At 50.9% G+C, this 17,943-nt stretch overlaps 3 protein-coding genes across 4 annotated transcripts; 1 reads left to right on the top strand and 2 right to left on the bottom strand.

The window, feature by feature from the left end:
* Positions 1-491: 491 nt before the first annotated feature.
* LOC100751315 (probable hydrolase PNKD) lies at positions 492-3,200 on the bottom strand. The gene is made up of 3 exons (XM_027397209.2): positions 3,047-3,200; positions 2,147-2,315; positions 492-858 (listed from the first exon to the last, which is right to left on the bottom strand). The coding sequence occupies exons 1-3, from the start codon at positions 3,111-3,113 to the stop codon at positions 666-668; spliced, it is 429 nt and encodes a 142-aa protein (XP_027253010.1). The 5' UTR covers positions 3,114-3,200; the 3' UTR covers positions 492-665.
* Positions 3,201-3,468: 268 nt separating this feature from the next.
* Positions 3,469-8,493, top strand: Aamp (angio associated migratory cell protein). 2 transcript variants are annotated; one of them, XM_027397200.2, is made up of 11 exons: positions 3,469-3,681; positions 4,125-4,283; positions 5,093-5,212; positions 5,802-5,941; positions 6,202-6,346; positions 6,562-6,645; positions 6,737-6,852; positions 6,961-7,064; positions 7,188-7,278; positions 7,442-7,596; positions 8,025-8,493. In XM_027397200.2, the coding sequence occupies exons 1-11, from the start codon at positions 3,561-3,563 to the stop codon at positions 8,098-8,100; spliced, it is 1,311 nt and encodes a 436-aa protein (XP_027253001.1). In that variant the 5' UTR covers positions 3,469-3,560; the 3' UTR covers positions 8,101-8,493. The 2 variants fall into 2 exon arrangements, with proteins under 2 accessions (XP_027253001.1, XP_027253002.1); XM_027397201.2 differs by having other exon boundaries at positions 3,471-3,681; positions 4,128-4,283.
* A 145-nt stretch (positions 8,494-8,638) lies between these two features.
* Positions 8,639-11,562, bottom strand: Gpbar1 (G protein-coupled bile acid receptor 1). Its single transcript, XM_027397204.2, has 2 exons — positions 11,036-11,562; positions 8,639-9,800 (listed from the first exon to the last, which is right to left on the bottom strand). Exon 2 carries the CDS (start codon positions 9,756-9,758, stop codon positions 8,763-8,765), a length of 996 nt encoding a protein of 331 aa, XP_027253005.1. The 5' UTR covers positions 9,759-9,800; positions 11,036-11,562; the 3' UTR covers positions 8,639-8,762.
* Between the last annotated feature and the right edge of the window lie 6,381 nt (positions 11,563-17,943).

Genomic DNA, 17,943 nt, shown 5'->3' with positions numbered 1-17,943 from the left:
TAAACATTTGATAGTTTATTTTTTTTTTTGGCAGGAAAGGGGATAGACCATGGGTTTAGAATTTCTCTTATAAATGAGGAAAATGAGGCCCAGAGAAGCTGACATATTTGGGTGCCTTTTTTTTTTTTTTTTTTTTTTTTTTTTTTTTTTGAGACAGGGGCTCTTACTATGTTCCTCTGGCTATATTGGAACCCTGGCTTCAAACTCAGAGATACACCTGCCTCTGCTTCCTGAGTGTTGAGATTAAAGATGTCCATGCCTGACTGATTTTAACTGGTTTAAGGCTACATGGGAACCTGACTTCCTGACCAGTGGCTCTGAAGACTTGGGTCTCCAAGGTCTATACCTAGGCATGTTGCACTTGAGTCTGTGGTTACTTCACCACCCAGCTGGGAACACAGGTCTTCTGTGAGGGAACAGGGATGAACAGCCAGCCCCACTCTGCCCCTCCCCTCCCTGGGGCTTAAAAATTCAGCCCTGCTTTCTTTCCATGCCAGTACTTAATAACTTTATTTGCCTTTGGCTGGTTCCTCTGTGCGGAAGAGGTGGGTGCTTGGGGCAGCTTGAGCATCATGCGCCCTCTGGTGGGCCGCTGGGGAAATGACCACAATTAGCCACACAGGACTCCAGTCAACAGTCTAGTGCAAGGCTGCAGTGGTCCTCACTCAGTTCTGTACCCCAGACCCAACTTCAGGGACCTGGGCTTGCTGGGAGGAAGCCCTGAACCTCTGGCTCTCATACTCGCCCGTGTTGGACACCCGCATGTTCTGCCGAGCCTTCATCTGCTTCAAACGGTTCTTGTCCACTTCCTGCTTGGTGAGGACGAAGAAGAGGATACCACAGGGGAAGCCGATGGCCCTAGGGATGGGGAGATGTGCACCGGGTTTGGGCAGGGACTGGGACTGAGCCAGAGGAGCTGGAAGAATCAGTCCAGCTTTGACAAATGTCCAAATGCTGTTGTGATACCTCTGTATCTACCTGTCTTTATGCCGGCTGCTGGAGGGACCCCACAAATCTGATCCTGCTGCTGCTTGCTAAGACACTGTTAACAGCTTTCTAGTGTACCCTGGTCAACTCCAAACTCTAGGCATGGCAGACACTAAAGGCCCAGTGTGGTCCTGCCTACCTCTTCATTCTTCTTGCTATAGCTGAAATTTATCGGCTCTTCTGCTGAATGCTCATGTGTGACAGTGATAGCCCTCTTTGAGTTATCAAGGTTCCCCTCTGCCTAAATAGCCTCACATCCCTTCCCAGACCCCTCTTTTTTCTTTTTGGTGCTGCAGATTGAACTTAGGGATTCAAGATTATTATTATTATTATTTTTTTTTTTTTTGGTTTTTCGAGACAGGGTTTCTCTGTGTAGCTTTGGAGCCTATCCTGGCACTTGCTCTGGAGACCAGGCTGGCCTTGAACTCAGAGAGATCCGCCTGCCTCTGCCTCCGCCTCTGCCTCCCGAGTGCTGGGATTAAAGGCGTGTGCCACCAATGCCCAGCGGGCTTCAAGAATGTTAAACACGTGCCTAACCACTAAAGTATATCAACCAACAGTTATCTTAATCTTACCAACTACTACTCATAGGGGGTCTGGGTAGGAGCCCAAGAGCATGAAGTCACAACCTGGTGAGAATCCCAGCTGGGAGCCCCAGTTCCCTCCTTGGTGAGACGGAAGTGCAATGTTTACCTCAGAAAGCTTAAAATGTTATATGGCAAAGTACTGTCATACCTCAGGCACTTGCTGGAAACAAAATGTTAATTTCCTTTCCCTTTAATGTTGACCAAAAATATGTATTAAAACCAGAATCAGAAGCAAATAAACCCACAAAACCATTTCTAGCTTCTATACAACATATTTCAACACAATTTTAAGTGATTACTGAGACTGGGATCTTATCCCAGCTCCCAAAAGGAAGGATGAAGCCAGTGACCCAAATTCAAACCAGATCAGCTCAAGTTGCTCCACCGTAAGACAGTCTCCTCAAAGTTCCCCTCACCATCTCACCCCCATCTCACTCTGAGCTTCTATCCCTGGAACCCAGCGATTCTCTTCCTTTGGACTCAGCTCATCATCTGCAACTTAAGTTTCTAGGTTGACATCCATCCCTTGCGTGCATTCCCCACTGGTAGGCAAAGGGGCAGTTAAAACTCACCAGGCTAGTCCCACAGCTTTCATGGGGTTCTTGCCCCTCTTTCTGGGGATGTATTCCAGCTCAGGAGAGAGGGGCTCAGGCTCCTCCTTGCATTCCGGTGAGCTGTGGCTCTGCAGTGCTCTGGTCCTGTTCTGGGAAGCCTTGTTAGCTGTGGCTCCAGAGAGAATCCCTGTGAATAAAAGAACGGTGGGGGTAGGTCAGTATAGGATGAGGGAGGGGAGGAGCGGCTGAGTTTTGAGGGAGGGGAGTGACTGCAGTTTGGAGTAACAAGTGCTGTGAAGAATCCAAAGAGAAATGGGAAAATCGCCATCGAGGTGACACCTTTGGAAGCTACTTCCACGTCACTGCGGGATCCTCATCCTCGTGCCAGGACAGCGAGCTTTGCTGCTTTCTATTCAGAAGACCGGTTGGGAAGGACTGCAGAGACATACGTATGAAGGAAATCCTGGGAACTGTTTTAAAACTACAGGACCTTAGCTATTCCTAAGGATAGCTAACTCCATCCCCTCGTATTATAGAAGAGGAAACTGAAGCCCCGAGAGACGAGCTGCTCCGCACAAGGTCAAACCGCTAATTACCCAGTGCTAGAACTCAAGCCTCCAGAAGCCCAGGGCTCGCTCTTCTGCACTGCGGTGAGTGTGAAACCCCTGGAACGCGCGGGTGACGAAAGGCTTCTTTGGGACTCCCTCTATCAACAAGACCCTAGACATGCAGTGTAACCTGAACGCAGGGGTTAGATTGGGTGACCTCTAGAGCATCTTTCACCCCCAGACTCTCTAAGATCCTGCCGAGAGGTATGGACAGCAATTAGCAGCCTGACTTCCTGCTGTCGTGCTGGGTGGAATGTGAAGGGAATGGGATCTTTTAGAGCCCTGCCCTCCCGGGGGTCCCTCTCCTTACCCCGGAGGACGCGGGCATTTCTGGCCCCCCGGCCCTTCAGCGCCGTAGCAGCTACCACCGCCGCCATGTTCAGGTCCCACCCCCCTTCACTGCGCTCCCCGCCGGGAATTGTAGTTTGCGTAAGGGGCCTCCCCCGCGCCTTCCGTCGTGCCTACAGCTCAGAAACTACATTTCCCAGAAGTCCGCGTAGCGGGCCCGGGAGAACTACTCCTCCCAGGAGACCCCGGAGGCGCGCACGCTCGCTTGTTTCCCTCCAGCTGGGGGCGGAGTCATGTCGGGAGGAGCTTGGGTTCTCCCGCCACGCCCCGGCCTGGTCATCCCAGTTCTGCCTTGTGATTGGCGGCTCTGTCAGCCCACCTCCGTCGCTATTGGTCCGGATTCCGTCGCTCTTTCGGCCGGGAGTCGCCTACGCCTACTTCCTCCCGGGAGGAGGGGCTCGAGTTCCGCGTCGTCGCGCAGAGCTGACTCTGGGAGGCGTTTGGGCCCAGAGAAGTGGATCGGTAGGTTTCGCCGCATGGAGTCCGAATCGGAGAGCGGAGCGGCCGCTGACACCCCGCCGCTGGAGACTCTAAGCTTCCACGGAGATGAAGAGATCATTGAGGTGGTAGAGCTGGATCCAGGCCCGCCCGACCCGGGTGAGAACTGTCGCTCCTCAGGCCATGGGACAGGAGGCGCTCACCCCTGGCCTCTGACCCCTGCTTCCTCCCCCTCCCCCCTTCCCTACCGGTCGTTCCTACCGACATTTCTCTCCCAGCCCTCCTTCCCTACCCCCCACACTTAGTTTCGAGGCCTGGCTGGGTGGGGGTTCCCTGACGCCTCCCCTGGCCCTTCCCCTCACACACCCCCTTCCCGTCATGCCCTCTGTCCTCTCTTCCCACACGGTCGCTGGCCAACGCCAGGTCTTCAGACCTAGCCTCTCTCCCCTTCTCCGCCCCCCAAGCGCTCTCCTCCTCCTCGGTACGTGTGGGACGACACCTTAACCTTTGGCCACATGACCCACTCTGGCGTCGTCCTATTCACTCTTCACCCCATTCCTCTTATATCTTTCGAGATCCATCTTTTAACGCTTTTCCCAAAGCAGATGATCTGGCCCAGGAGATGGAAGACGTGGACTTTGAGGAAGAAGAGGAGGAGGAAGAGGGCAATGACGAGGGCTGGGTCCTGGAACCCCAGGAAGGGGTGGTCGGCAGCATGGAGGGTCCGGATGATAGCGAGGTCACCTTTGCATTGCACTCAGGTAGGCCTTTGAAGGGGCTCACCTCAGATCAGTGCAGATGGACTTTTGAGTATGACCAGTTGGCCCTGAACAGGATATTATGAGAGACAAATAGGAAAGCCTGCAGGAAATTCACAGGAAGGACCAAAGGGATTAGATTTGGCAGTGGTGTCAAGTGAGACACCTAGGTTCAAATCCTACCTCTGCTGTTTATCACCTTTGTTAGCTTTCTGGATCTTGGTGTTCCTTTTTAAAAAGTCAACTTGGTAGTGGTGGTGGTGGTGCACACCTTTAATCTCAGCACTTGAGAGGCAGAAGCAGGTGGATCTCTGAGTTTGAGGCCAGCCTGGTCTACACAGAGAAACCCTGTCTGGAAAAACAAAAGAAGTCCTCTTAGATGAAAGTGAATGGACGTAATCCTGGTGGAAATTAAAGGCAAGTGACACTCCAAAAGTAGCCTTAACGATAATCTTCTCAGGAGCTAGTTCTTTGTAAGCCAGTCTCATGAGGCTCCCATCACTTAATTCATACCCAGCCTGGTGGAACCCTGTGCTGTTAGCTGTGCCCATGGACCCACCGCTTGGCTTGTACCTCAGAGTGGGATGGTAATGGGAACAGGACAGCAGCAGGAGGAGGACTTGTGAAGGATTTCCCTAACAACCTAATGCTTCAGACAAGAACTGGGTCTTGCTACTGGGTGTAGCCTGTCCAGGAGAGAATACCTGTGGCCTTGGGGAAAAGGGGTGTGCCTCCCCAAAGGTTTTGAAGACCAGAACTCTAGGTGAGAGCCCAGTTCCATCCCCTTTCTTGTGGACTATCTCTTGGGACAGCATCTGTGTTTTGCGTGAGCCTGGACCCCAAAACCAACACCTTGGCAGTGACAGGGGGTGAAGATGACAAAGCCTTTGTGTGGAGACTCAGTGATGGAGAGCTGCTCTTCGAGTGTGCAGGTAAGAGGCTGGGAGGTTGTGTCCCTCTGGACATCTTGGCAGGTGGCCTGTGTGAACGCACAGCGGCTATTTACTAGCCTTTGTCTTGTGCTGGATCCAGGAACCCACACTAGAAGAATAACTTTTGTGGGCACTTGGACAGGAAGTGCTAATTGGCCAAAGGAGTGTGGCTAAGGTGGGCACGGGAGGAGGTGGTACTGTGTAGGAGTAGATAGAGGCACGGAGAACAGAAGACAGAAGTATGGCCTGGGAGTCCCAGGCTTTGGGTGGTTGAACAGTGGGGTCAACAGTATCTTCTTGGAACACCTGGAGTTTCTGGGCCCTGGAGCTACAGTGAGTTTGGTCACTTGTTCTGCTGAGGCCCTCCTACCTTTTTTCTAGTTAGTTGTTTTTTAAAAGGTAGCCAAATATATGGGTCATATGTCCCCAGCATTTAGACACCTTTTACTGTCCTTCCTTTTCTGCCACTTTTTCTTTTAAGTTACATAGTTTGGGTTGGCCTTGGATTTACTATGTAGCCAAGGCTAGCCTTGAACTTGCTACACCTCAGGCACATTTGAACTGAAAGTCTGCCCATTTCTCTTTGCAGGCCATAAAGACTCTGTGACATGTGCTGGTTTTAGCCATGACTCCACCCTAGTGGCCACAGGGGACATGAGTGGTCTTTTGAAAGTGTGGCAAGTTGATACTAAGGAAGAAGTCTGGTCTTTTGAAGCAGGAGACCTGGAGGTGAGATCCTTGGAGTGGGCTTCAACTCTGTGGGACCTCAAGTAGGGATGAGCACTTCTCAGAGGGGGAGGGGCAGGCATAGCCATACTGGAGAAGGTTGCTTTGAACCATAGTAACCATAGTAGCTCAGCTTCAGCACTATGTCTGTTCACCAGTAACGTACATGCTAACCCTAGAAGCAGGGACACATGGGTGGGGTTCATGGACTCTCAGATTGGCTGGGTAGCAGGCTTGCTTGCTGATCCTTCCTCTCTGCCCAGTGGATGGAGTGGCACCCTCGGGCACCTGTCCTATTAGCGGGCACAGCTGACGGCAACACTTGGATGTGGAAGGTACCGAATGGTGACTGTAAGACCTTCCAGGGCCCCAATTGCCCTGCAACCTGTGGCCGTGTCCTCCCTGATGGTGAGAGCAGCTGTCTCTTCTTCCTGAGGGTAGAGGTGGATCCAGTGACTTGGGGGGTATTCCAGTCATCCCAGCCTCCTGCTGCCCCACACTAGGTCTTACTGTGACTCCAGGGGGAATTTTGGGGTCCTCTACTCTATTTTCCCTGCTAATTCTTTGCTTGGTGTATCTGACTGTACCCTGTGTCTTTTGGTCATTCGTGCCTTGGTCTTTAGGGAAGAGAGCTGTGGTAGGATATGAAGATGGTACCATCAGGATTTGGGACCTCAAGCAGGGAAACCCCATCCATGTACTGAAAGGTATCAGAGGAGGGAGGATGTTGACCTGGGCTTGGGGGAACCAGAGAGCCAGTGAGGGACTCGGAGCCAATGTTCCCCTGCTCTGTCCTAGGAACTGAGGGTCACCAGGGCCCTCTGACCTGTGTTGCCACCAACCAGGATGGCAGCCTGATCCTCACTGGCTCTGTGGATTGCCAGGCCAAGCTGGTCAGTGCCACCACAGGCAAGGTAAGTAGCTTGGGCTTCTGTCTGAACCTTCTGCCCTTCCCTTGCCCTTTTCTTCTGTTAAGAGACCTGGAGCTCAGTTCTGTGACCCCCCTCTTCTCTTACCTATAGGTTGTGGGTGTGTTCAGACCTGAGACAGTCACCTCCCAGCCCAGCCTGGGAGAAGGGGAGGAGAGTGAGTCGAACTCTGTGGAGTCCTTGGGCTTCTGCAGTGTGTGAGTGTGAGCAGAGACTGAGGGAGGAGGTGGCTTTGCAGAGGGACCCAGGCATTAGGACCAGGGAGGAGGAAAGGTGCATGAATCTAGAGCCTCAAGAGCCTTGTGTCACCTGCTTACCAGGATGCCTCTGGCTGCTGTTGGCTATCTGGATGGAACACTGGCTATCTATGACCTGTCCACGCAGACACTCCGGCACCAATGCCAGCACCAGGTATGATGTCTGGGGCTTTGTTCCTACTTAGTGGGCTGTTGTGCTGGTGAAGGGGCAGCCTGTCCTCCATGGCCCTGTGCCCACCTCTCTCTGAGGGTGGGGACAGTGTCTCTTCTCTTCCTTCTTTTTCCCTACTCTGTTACTGTGTCACAACCTGGGACAGTCGGGCATTGTTCAGCTGCTGTGGGAGGCTGGCACTGCTGTGGTGTACACCTGTAGCCTGGATGGCATTGTTCGTCTCTGGGATGCCCGAACTGGCCGCCTGCTTACTGACTACCGGGGCCACACTGCTGAGATCCTGGATTTTGCCCTCAGCAAGTAAGCACAATGGACTGGCACCTCTAGCAAGTGGGTCTGGCGTGAGGTAACATAGGTCTTTTGGGGAATGGGAAATGAGACCCAATGCCTGAATGCCAGGCCACCTGTGTAGTCAGGATCCATTCCTGTCCCAGAGATTGGCAATGACCTACCCATTGTGGGGCAGGAGGCTAAGAATGAACCTGTCCCATTTGGATCTGTATTGTTCCCATATTCGGGGTTTCCTTCATTGATTCTCTTGCAGTTTTCATGGACATGGTTGAGTCAGCTCCCTGGCTTTGTGGGAAGGGCTTGAGAACCAGGTGCAGGCTCTGCTAGGGACCTAGAATAGAGGTGATGCTAGAGCAGCTGCCCTAGGATCTCTGGGGAATAGGCTTGAACTAGGCCTCAGGTGCCTCAGTCGTTTAACCCCTGTTTTCTATCCACAGAGATGCCTCCCTGGTGGTGACAACATCAGGAGACCACAAAGCGAAAGTATTTTGTGTCCAGAGACCTGACCGTTAACGGCTGTGGCTCTGGCATAGTGTCTGGTGTTGAGGGGGATAAAGGGAGACCCCTGCCCCCCCAGCAGAGGTGGCAGGGTGCAGAGGGAGAAGGAGGGGAGGGCATTGGACTGCTTTCCAACCCCTTCAGCTGACCTGCCCGCTCCTTGTCCTTTTCTTCCCTGGAGACCCGCCTTACCAGGCCCTCCCTCCCCTGTCCAGCCCTGGGGCCCTTTAGGAGGCCCATGTTTCTTTCACTTTGATTTGCTGGTGTGAGCCATGGGGTGCGTCTTTGTATGTGGGGGTTAGGTCTTTGAGGTTCCCGTTCTTTCCCTTCCCAACTCTCTGGGGAAGGAAAGGAGGAAGAGAGACTAGTTACAGATTTTAAAAATGTAAATAAAATATACTTCCCAGAGGCAGTGTCTGTGTGCATTTTGTGGTGGCTGGACAGGAGAACAGTGCCTAGTTGGAGGTGAAATCTCTCCTTGGTGCTCAGGCTCTCTCTGGGTCATTTTAGGGCAGTCAACCCGCCCTCTCCCTCATTGAGATACTGAAGGAGATACTGTGAAATTATGACCAGAAATTTATTTGGTCAGGGTGAGGTCTCATGGAGCAATGGCTCCACTCTAAAGAAGTCAGGCATAAGAGATGGAGGGATGCTCCTGGGAGGCAGCATCTGTTTCCCTAATTCAAGCCCAGGTCCATGCTGCTTTGGCTGCTGGTGTGGTAGGCAATGCTGGGGCCTGGACTGTCCCTCTTGGCTCTTCCTCGAAGCACTCGCAGCCACCTTTGGGCAGCTGCCCTCCATGGGGCTGTGTAGCGTTGATCAGCCAGACCCATGGCTACAGGCACAGCTGCAGCACTGGCGCTGCCCAGTGAGATGAGAGATAACAGAGTTCCAGGCCCTAGTGGTGGACGCCGCTCATAAGCCAACACTGACAGGAGCAGTGTCGCCACATAGGGTCCCCAGCACAGCAAAAAGAGCAGCGTGGCTCCTGCCTGTGCCCTAGCCTGCCTCCAGGTGAGAGCTCTGGCCAGGGCTGAGGGTGTATCACGGCACACTGCCCGTTCCAGTCGGCAGATATCCTGCAGCTGGCGGTGGGCAGTGGCCAACACTCGGACAGAGAGAAGGGCAGCAGCCCCCACAGAAGGCAAAAGGAGCCCATAGACTTCGAGGTAGAGGTAGGGGGCTGGGAAGACAACTTGGGAGCTGCAGTTTGCACCAGGACTCCAGTGGTTCCAGCCCAGAGCAGGCAGGCTGGCAAAGAGCAGGGGGCTGACCCAGGTGAGGAGCAGTGCTAGTCGCAGACTCCCATGGGGCCGGAGTGGCTGCAAGACTGCCACATAGCGCTCCCCATGCACTAGCAGCAGATTGGCGAGCAGGGAAAGGAAAGAGAAGTTGGGTGCCAAGTGGAGAAGGAGGCAGGACCAGTAGCCCCGGTGGCTCCTGCTCCACAGCCCAGGAAGGATGGGCAGTGCCAGCCCTGTGAGTAGCCCGGCCAGTAACAGGCTTAGGAAGAAGCAGCCGGCAGGTGGGCTGCGCAGGTGGCGATCCAGGGCGATGCCTAGGGCCAGGAGCAGGTTGGCGACGACGATGAGGCTTGCCAGGGCCAGGGAAAGCTCCAGTGCCCCCATGGGAATGGAGCTGGCCACCTCCCCAGTGTTGTTGGGTGTCATCATGGGTCTTGGCACACGGAGGGCCTGGAGCTGCAGTCAGCATGCCTGGATGGAGGAGTGGGCAGAATTAGATTGGCGCTGCAGTTACCGTCCTGGTGGGGGTGGGGGTGGGGTGGGGGTGGGGCACAGCACATTAACATAGAGGCTGCAGACTCAGCCTGGGCCATACCCTGTTTGCTGATACAGACTTTCTCAGTTGAAACATTAAAAATTACATAGGGAAGTCATGCTTTTGGTTTTGATTGGGAAATCAGTTCTGACAACATGGTCCTTTGTAAGGTATTAGAGGCTGCCCTTCAGTCAATATCCACATTTGGGGAGCTTCACCTATCTCAGTCATCCTCCAGCCTGAGGACAGCTGTGTTTATGTCTGTTTAGACTGTAAGGCAACCTACCCAAAGTATGTCAACTTTTGCCTGCCCACATTGGGGTGCCAAGAGAGGACAGTGCCCAGACAGCCACGGGAAGTCACAGAGTGCCCTGTCCCTGCACCCCCACCCTGTCTACACTTGGAGTCTGTTACAGCTCAGTGAACAGCCTCTGGGTAGGACTTCCAGCCCATAAACTTGACTCGTCTGTTCCACACTAGCAACAGGCCCTTCCTGGGAACTAGAGGGATGGGTGGGGAGATGCTTGGCAAGGAATTGGGGGTGCTAAGAACAGAGAGGGACCCCCTTAACCTCTAAGCACAGGCTGAACCCAGGGGACAAGGCAGAGCCTTCAAACTGACCGTTGCTTTCGTTTACTTGGCTGCCTGGTCTCAGCCCCAAGCCACATTCAAGGGCCAGTGGGAGGGGTCCTGGATCCTATCAACTGGAGAGCATCTGCTGTTGCTAGGATCAAAGTCAATAAGGAAGGATTCTGCCCTCCCCTCCTCAGGCCTCTCCCAGGACCTGCATCAGCTCTATGGTTACCTGAAGCTGAGAGATGTTCTCCTTTCATCCCAACAGCTCCCAGAACTGCACACCTGATGCTTTTCCCTCCCGTGGCCTTATTTCTTCATCAGTCTCCCCCACCAGCCTGTCACCCAGGATTATCTGTCCCTTTCTAGCAGCCCTCGAGTTTGCTCCCCTTCCCCACTACACCATCCACTTTTAATAAACTACAGGACCAGCCTGAGCCTGAGCCTGAGCCCCCAGCCCTTCAGACCCTTACTAGCCTCCCTCAAGAGTAAAGAAAGGTAGAATCTACATCCGGGGGTAATGTCCCGGTGGGGTGGGAACTGTGTCTCCCGAATACTCGAGGATCGGACCTGGAGGGGTTGGGGTGTATCCACTCACATGGCTGTTAGGAGCAGGTGGTGCTTGCTAGCTGGGCCTTCCTCTGAGGATCAGAGACTCACAGCAGCCACTCTTGCAGGGCTTCTGGCCATGCCTGGTGTCCTGGCCAATGAGTACATGTTGCTTCTATGCTGGGGACAGCAGGAAGCAGACTCAGGCTCTGTCCTGGTCTGGGTTCCTGAAGGGATGGAGGAGTCCAAGCTGGAGGGCCTCAGTCTTGGCCCCGCCTCTGGGGTGGGACTTGGCACATCCTGACTGCTGTTACAGAGAGGCCTCCCCTCCCGTTTAAGTGAACCTTTCCCTAGGAGTCTGCCACATCATGAAGCCTAGGGGCTTTTCCTTACCTCTGACAACCCTCTTGCTGTCATTGCCAGGCTCATCTGGGGAATACATTCCAGCTAATGACTGTCTGACACACAACACACACACACACACACATCAGCTAATAGAGTTGTTTTAGGTATCTTTTTTTTGTTTTTTCTAGATAGGGTTTCTCTGTGTAGCTTTGGAGCCTATCCTGGCACTCGCCCTGGAGACCAGGATGGCCTTGAACTCACAGAGATTCGTCTGCCTCTGCCTCCCGAGTGCTGGGATTAAAGGTGTGCACCACCAACGCCCGGCTGTTTTAGGTATCTTAAACCCTGAATGGCCACAGAAGCTGGCAAACTAGCTAGAAACACCAAAGAATAGTGTGTATGCAAGATGGAGAGTGGTGGTTAATTAAGGGTTGGGGCCTGAGAATCTTCATTGACCCTCATCACTCAGTAAGTCTTTTAGTTTAGAAATCCAGCCTTGTTTTCCTGAGTCTGGGGTCATCCTACATACCTCTCAACTTTTATTTTGTTGTGAAATAGAGTCTCATATTATCCAAGCTGGCCTCAAATTCCTATGTAGTGGAGTATCACCATGAACTTCTGATCCTTTTGTCTACACCCCCCGACTCCCACCTCCCACCCCCACCCCCGCCAAGTGCTAGGGTGATAGCTTTGTCACCGTATCTGTGGACCATATTACAGACAGGTTATAGAACTCACAGAATCCTTCATTAGATTAGTACTCATCAACTCAAATTTCATCCCCAGTCCTCAACTGTTTTCTCAGTTAAGTTTGGGTGTATTCATAAGGCACAAATGGATCTGGTACAGAGGTTCAAACCCATAATTCTAATATTTGGGAAGTTGAGGCATGGAGATCAGTGTAAATTTGAGGCTAGCCTGGGTTACAGTGAGCCTATTTCAATGTTGTCAGTCTTCCCCCAAAGGAAAAACAACCTGCTGAGATTGTAGCAGGGAGGCACCTGTGCACACAATGCTTGACAGTAGTGAGGGGAGATCAACTCTAATGACAGACTCCTCCTCCTCCATGAAGCTGAGGCATACACTGTGGTTGACACAGGGCTGGCAGTGGGCCCACTGTTCTAGCTGTGGGAACTTTGGAACTTGGGCAAACTGTTTAAGTTCTCTCAACTTAGTTTCTTTTTCCGTTTTTTGTTTTTTTTTTTTTTTTCTTCTTCCCCCAGACAGGGTGTCTCTGTAACAGCTCTGGCTGTCCTGGAACTCTCTTTGTAGATCAGGCTAGTCCTGAACTCACAGAGATCCATCTGCCTCCTGAGTGCTGGGATTAAAGGTATGTGCCACCATGTGAGACACAATTTAGTTTCTTTCTCTGCATAGTGGAGCTAAAACTTGTACTTCCTTACCCTAGTTTGTAATCTGAGCACTTGTGTGCTGAGACATTTGGGTTGCAGTGAGTTGCAGCCAGCTTCAGAAACATAGTTGAGACCTTGTTTCAAACAAACAAAACCAGCCAGCCAGCCAGCCAACCAACCAACCAACCAACCAACCAAACCAACCAACCAACCAAACGAAATAAGAGACTCCCTCTCCAGCAAAGGAGGTAACATGAGCCAGCTCAACCCTTGGCTCTTGAGTACTCGATTCCTGTTAATGCTAACATCACTGGATGGATGTCTGCTCCTCTGGGCACCTGTCCCCTCCAAACAAACACTCTGCCGAGAAAGGCAGATAGAGAGCCTAGTGAATCAGAGGAATGGCATTTTTTGATCTACAGGGAAACTGAGGAAATTAGGTAGAGTGAGAAAAAGAAGCACATGTTCACATGTGTAAGCCAAGAATTCTGTGCCTGATTTGCACTCCTGTCTCAAGTGCAGCGTTAGGGTGAGGGGAGAAGAGTCCAGCCAAATTTCTTAAGGACTGAAATAGGTCAAGACTGCAACAAGAAAGCTGGGATTGAGATGAGACTAACCTCCTTCCTAATAGAGCAAGAGAACTTCAGTTCCCTTGGAGAAATGCAGCTTCAAAGGCTAGAGGTCTGAGAACTCTGGCACCATTTGCCCCACAGCACACATTCCTGGGTCATGGAGAGGCGGGGCTTCTGCTGGGAGACTAAGCAGAGCTGCGTTAAACTCATTCTCCAGGAAGCCAGCCGCACAGTCTCAGACCCACTCAACGGCAGTGGCAGTGGGTTGAGAGTCAGGCTCTGGGAGTGTTGTCTGGGGCCGGACTACAGTGGTGCAAGACCCCTTGGGTATGGGGCTGCCAGGAATAAACAGTCCATCCTCTGTTCCAGCCTCCTTCCCCAGAGATTGAGGATGTCTGTTTCTTCTCTGTTCTGTCTAAACACTGTGTGTGGTATGACGTTTAAAGGGACAGCTCAGGCAGTGGGAGCTGGAGAGCCTGGGTTCTGTCCTGTGCTCAGCCCAGCTTCTCCCTTACCAGCTCATCTGCTTCCTCTCTGTCAAGCCCTCAGCCATGATAGTTTCTTTTGCCCTTCCACCCACATTAGGCCGGTGCAGGTTTTCAGATGCTTCTGCTGCTGCCTGTGGCCCTAACCTGCTGTTTTCCTGGGGCCAATCCAGACAGTCCCAGAAGCCTCCTGGACCTCCCTGGTCCACTTTGCTATTTTGTTTTCCTGGGACTGAGTGGGTGGGTTTTATGAGGTCTGAAAGTAGTTACTATGGCTCAGGGAGGCAGATGAAACTTCCGGTACTCTGAATTGCTTTCCCAGTTACTGCTTAACACCCCTACACTAATGAGACAGGGTCTTGGTATGGAGCCCAGGCTAACCTTGAACTCCTGACCCTCCTGCCTCAGCCTCCCAAGTGCTGGGAACCCCAGTTTGCACTACCATACCCAGAGGGCCCACAGTTAAGGCTGACATGGATATACCTTTGAAATAGCAGTTGTCAACCTTCCTAACTCTTTAATACAGTTCCTCATGTTGTGGTGACCCCCCAACCACAACATTATTTTTGTTGCTACTTCATAGCTGTAGTTTGGCTACTGTAATGAATTATAAATGTAAATACATGTTTTCCAATAGTCTCAGGCAACCCCTGCAAGTTGGGTCTCAACCCACAGGCTGAGAACCATTGTTCTAGATATGTAACAGACTAACTCTTGATCCTCCTGCCTCGGTCTCCAAGCGCTGGGATCACTGGTTTGGACGACCACACCCAGCTGGCTCACCACTGATGTGGGTACACCTTCTGGATGCTGTTAAGACTGGCCAGGATGCTGACTCTGAGAAACCCCTATTCAATTGCTGGCGGAGAAGAAACTGCTCTTAATCTGAATCGCTAGATTAGATGGAAATAGAAACTAGTTGAGCACTACTCCATTTTATATGAGACCCTTGAATCTATCCGTCCTCACATACTCTCCCTCAGCTTAGGTTTCAGGGAGGACTGCACAAGGAGGTGTCAGGTGAGCTCTACAGAGAAAGCAGCTGGATGTCAACTGCCACGTTTGGGCATCTACAGAGTACACTTTGTAGATGTAGTAGCTAGGTTAGGCTTGCTCCTTCTGTGTCTAATACACCTCCTCTATTTCTTACTGTAATCTCATTTCCTTTCCTGCTAAACACGTTCCATTAAGATATAGAGATTCCTGCCCTCTCTAATAAAGGAAGGGGAGAGTATACAACCATCTTAGGGAAGGTCTGGAAAGCCCAAGACATAGAAAAGCTTGACTTAAATACCACTATCCAACATTCTAACACCTTTTGGCCCTTTCTGAATGTATGGGGGGAGGCGCTGTGTAGAGCATACACTGCTCTTGCAGAGGACTCAAGTTTGGTTCCCAGCATTCATGTTGGGCAACTCAACCTCCTGTAACTCCAGATACAGAGAGATGCAATGCTTCTAGCCTCCATGGGGACTTGTACTCATGTACACATACCTAAGAGAACAAATAAGAGGGCTATGTTATAGATCTGGAGTGTAGCTCAGTGGTGGCTGGTGGTTGCCTAGCACCCATGAGGCTCTGGGGTTCATCCCTAGCACAGGGTGGGGGAGGAACCCCTCCTATGTATCTGTATATTTGCATCAGAGATGCCTATGCTGTATAACATGTATTTAGGTGTTCTTCCCATCATTTTGAAACTAGGAGTACTAGGATTACAAGTATGAATCACTATGCCCAACTCAAAGTGCATTTTCATTCCCATTTAGTATGTATTATCACGATGTTCCATCACATTTTCTTACATGCATGCAATGCATGACCACCATACTTACTTGGTACCCTCTTGTCCCAATATGCCAGCTGACTCCTGTCCTCTTCCCAACTGTCCTACTTTCCCTTTTCTTTTAAGGAGTCAATGAATTTCATTTGAGTTGTTTACAGGAGCATAAACACTTTACCTGTGGCTAAATCACTAAGAAAATGTCTCTGCCTCATCCAGCCAGCATGGACTTTTGATGTTGGCAAAGTATTGTGGAATTAGACAGAATTTACTATTATAAAAAATTTAACGCCATTATACTTTTCTCCTCCAATTTCTTCTTTTATTTATTTTTTTGTAACAGGGTTTCTCTTTGTAATCATCCTGGATGTCCTGGAACTCACTTTGTAGAGATCTACCTGCCTCTGCCTTCCATGTGCTGGGGTTAAAGGTGTGTGCCACACCTGGCTCCTATAGTGTATTTCTTTAGAAATCTAATGTCTCAGAGATCCCCAAAAGAATATCGGTTATTAGTGGCTGTCTGCCAGCACTATACGGTATTGGGCTTTTGTTGAGACAAGGGCACACCATGTAGCCTTGGCCTGCCTGGAATTCACTGCATAGAACAGGCTAGTTTTGAAATCACAGAAATCCACTTGACTCTATTTCCCGAGGACTGGGGTTTATTATTTTTAAACATTGTGTGTGTCTGTGTGTGGACACATCCACGTAAGTGGGGGTCCCTGCTGAGGGTGGAAGGGTTGGATACCTCTACAGCTGGAGTTACAAGTAGTTGTGAGCTGCCTGTCTAGTGTGGGTGCTAGGAACTCAAATCCTGTCCTCTAGCATATGCGTTTGGTTTGTTTGTTATTTTTTCCAAGACAGGGTTTCTCTGTGTAACAACCCTGGCTGTCCTGGAACTAGCTCTATAAACCAGGTTGGCCTCAGACTCGGAGATCCTCCTGCTTCTGCTTTCGAGTGCTGGGACTGCAGGTGTGCACCACCTGGCTGTTGTTTTTTGTTTTTTTAATAGGGTTTTTCTGTGTACTTTTGGTTGTCCTGAAACTTGCTCTATAGACTAGGTTAGCCTCAAACTCAAGAGAGATCCATCTGCCTCTGCCTCCTTAGTGCTCCAATTAAAGGTGTGAGTCACTACTACACGGCTTTTAATCTTTAAGTTCTCTTTCAAGTCTAGACCCTATATTGAAGACACTACTAATACACTTTGTTTAAAGGACACAGAGAAATCGAGGAGGAACTAAGCCAGAATGATCTTACCCAGCTAAAGACCATATGCGCCACAGTACTAATCCACAAGGCAAGACATGGGCCAGCAGTATAACAGTGCATGATCATTGTGGGGGTAACCAGCTACTTTGATTGGCTAGACTGCACTAACCTGGCAACATAAACCTGATGGCGTAATACAGGGAACCAACCATAGTTGTTTTCTCCCAATGAACTGTTTTCTAAATATTTTTACCCACAGGCTGTTAAGCGCTCAGCTGGGGTCAAAGCAGTTCATTTTTGTAGAGGATGGTGGTTAATGGAGAGGCTTGTGTCAAGAGACTGATGGATGCCCAGCCTTAAATTGGACATGTACACTAATCCCTGCCTCCTTTCTGTGGCTAAGGCCTGGGAGACATAATAAAAGATGAGGTAGTATGAATGAAAATGGCCCCCACAGGCTCACAGAGAGTGGTATTATTTGAAAGTATTGGGACAAGTGGCCTGGCTGGAGTAAGTGTGGCCTAACTGGGGGAAGTGTGTCATGGGGTTCAGCTTTGAGGTTGTAGAAGACCAGGCCAAGCCCAGTGGCTCACTCTCTCTTCCTGATGCCTGGGGATCCAGATAGAGAACTCTCAGCTACCTCTCCAGCACCAAGCTTTCTGCCATGACAATAATGGATTAAAACTCTGAACTGTAAGCCAGCCCCAATTAAATGTTTTCCTTTAAAGACTTGCTGTGATCATGGTGTCTCTTCAAAGCAAAGAAACCCTAAGACAGAAGTGAAGGCAAAAAGAATTCAAGACCTGGAGCCAGACGTTGGTGTCACATGCCTTTAATCCCAGCACTCGGGAGGCAGATCTCTGTGAGTTCAAAGCCACCCTGAGAGCGAGTTCCAGGACAGGCTCCATAGCAATACAGAGAAACCCTGTCTTCAAAACAAACAAACAAACAAAACAAACAAAAAAAAGAAGATGGGGAAAGAGTATCATGAAACACTGCCACCCAGGTCTGACACTGCTATTAGAACCACAGACTCAGCGGCTTTGGATACCTGCATAAGACCTCTCTCCAACTTCCCGTGGACCCTCATCCTTCCTTAAGGAACTGATAATGACTGCTAGTAGTTGCTGGGAGAGGGTACTGTTTTAATAGTCTAGCCACTAGGAGACTAAGTAGGAAAAAATAGGGTTTAGGGGGAAAGGAAGGTATACCAA

This window comes from Cricetulus griseus, chromosome 2, assembly GCF_003668045.3.
Source record: "Cricetulus griseus strain 17A/GY chromosome 2, alternate assembly CriGri-PICRH-1.0, whole genome shotgun sequence".
Taxonomy (NCBI): Eukaryota; Metazoa; Chordata; class Mammalia; order Rodentia; family Cricetidae; genus Cricetulus; species Cricetulus griseus.
The sequence above is the reverse complement of the archived record's forward strand: the minus strand, read 5'-3'. Positions and strand labels throughout refer to the sequence as shown.

Bases quoted from the DNA above. Each gene is read 5' to 3' on its own strand.
- LOC100751315 (XM_027397209.2), bottom strand. From the start codon at position 3,113: ATGGCGGCGGTGGTAGCTGCTACGGCGCTGAAGGGCCGGGGGGCCAGA. The intron at 2,316-3,046 runs GTAAGGAGAGGG...TTTTATTCACAG, and splicing joins AAATGCCCGCGTCCTCCGGG to GGATTCTCTCTGGAGCCACA. The intron at 859-2,146 runs GTGAGTTTTAAC...CCCCATCCCTAG, and splicing joins AAAGCTGTGGGACTAGCCTG to GGCCATCGGCTTCCCCTGTG.
- Aamp (XM_027397200.2), top strand. From the start codon at position 3,561: ATGGAGTCCGAATCGGAGAGCGGAGCGGCCGCTGACACCCCGCCGCTG. The intron at 5,213-5,801 runs GTAAGAGGCTGG...TTCTCTTTGCAG, and splicing joins GCTGCTCTTCGAGTGTGCAG to GCCATAAAGACTCTGTGACA. The intron at 6,646-6,736 runs GTATCAGAGGAG...GCTCTGTCCTAG, and splicing joins CCCCATCCATGTACTGAAAG to GAACTGAGGGTCACCAGGGC.
- Gpbar1 (XM_027397204.2), bottom strand. From the start codon at position 9,758: ATGATGACACCCAACAACACTGGGGAGGTGGCCAGCTCCATTCCCATG.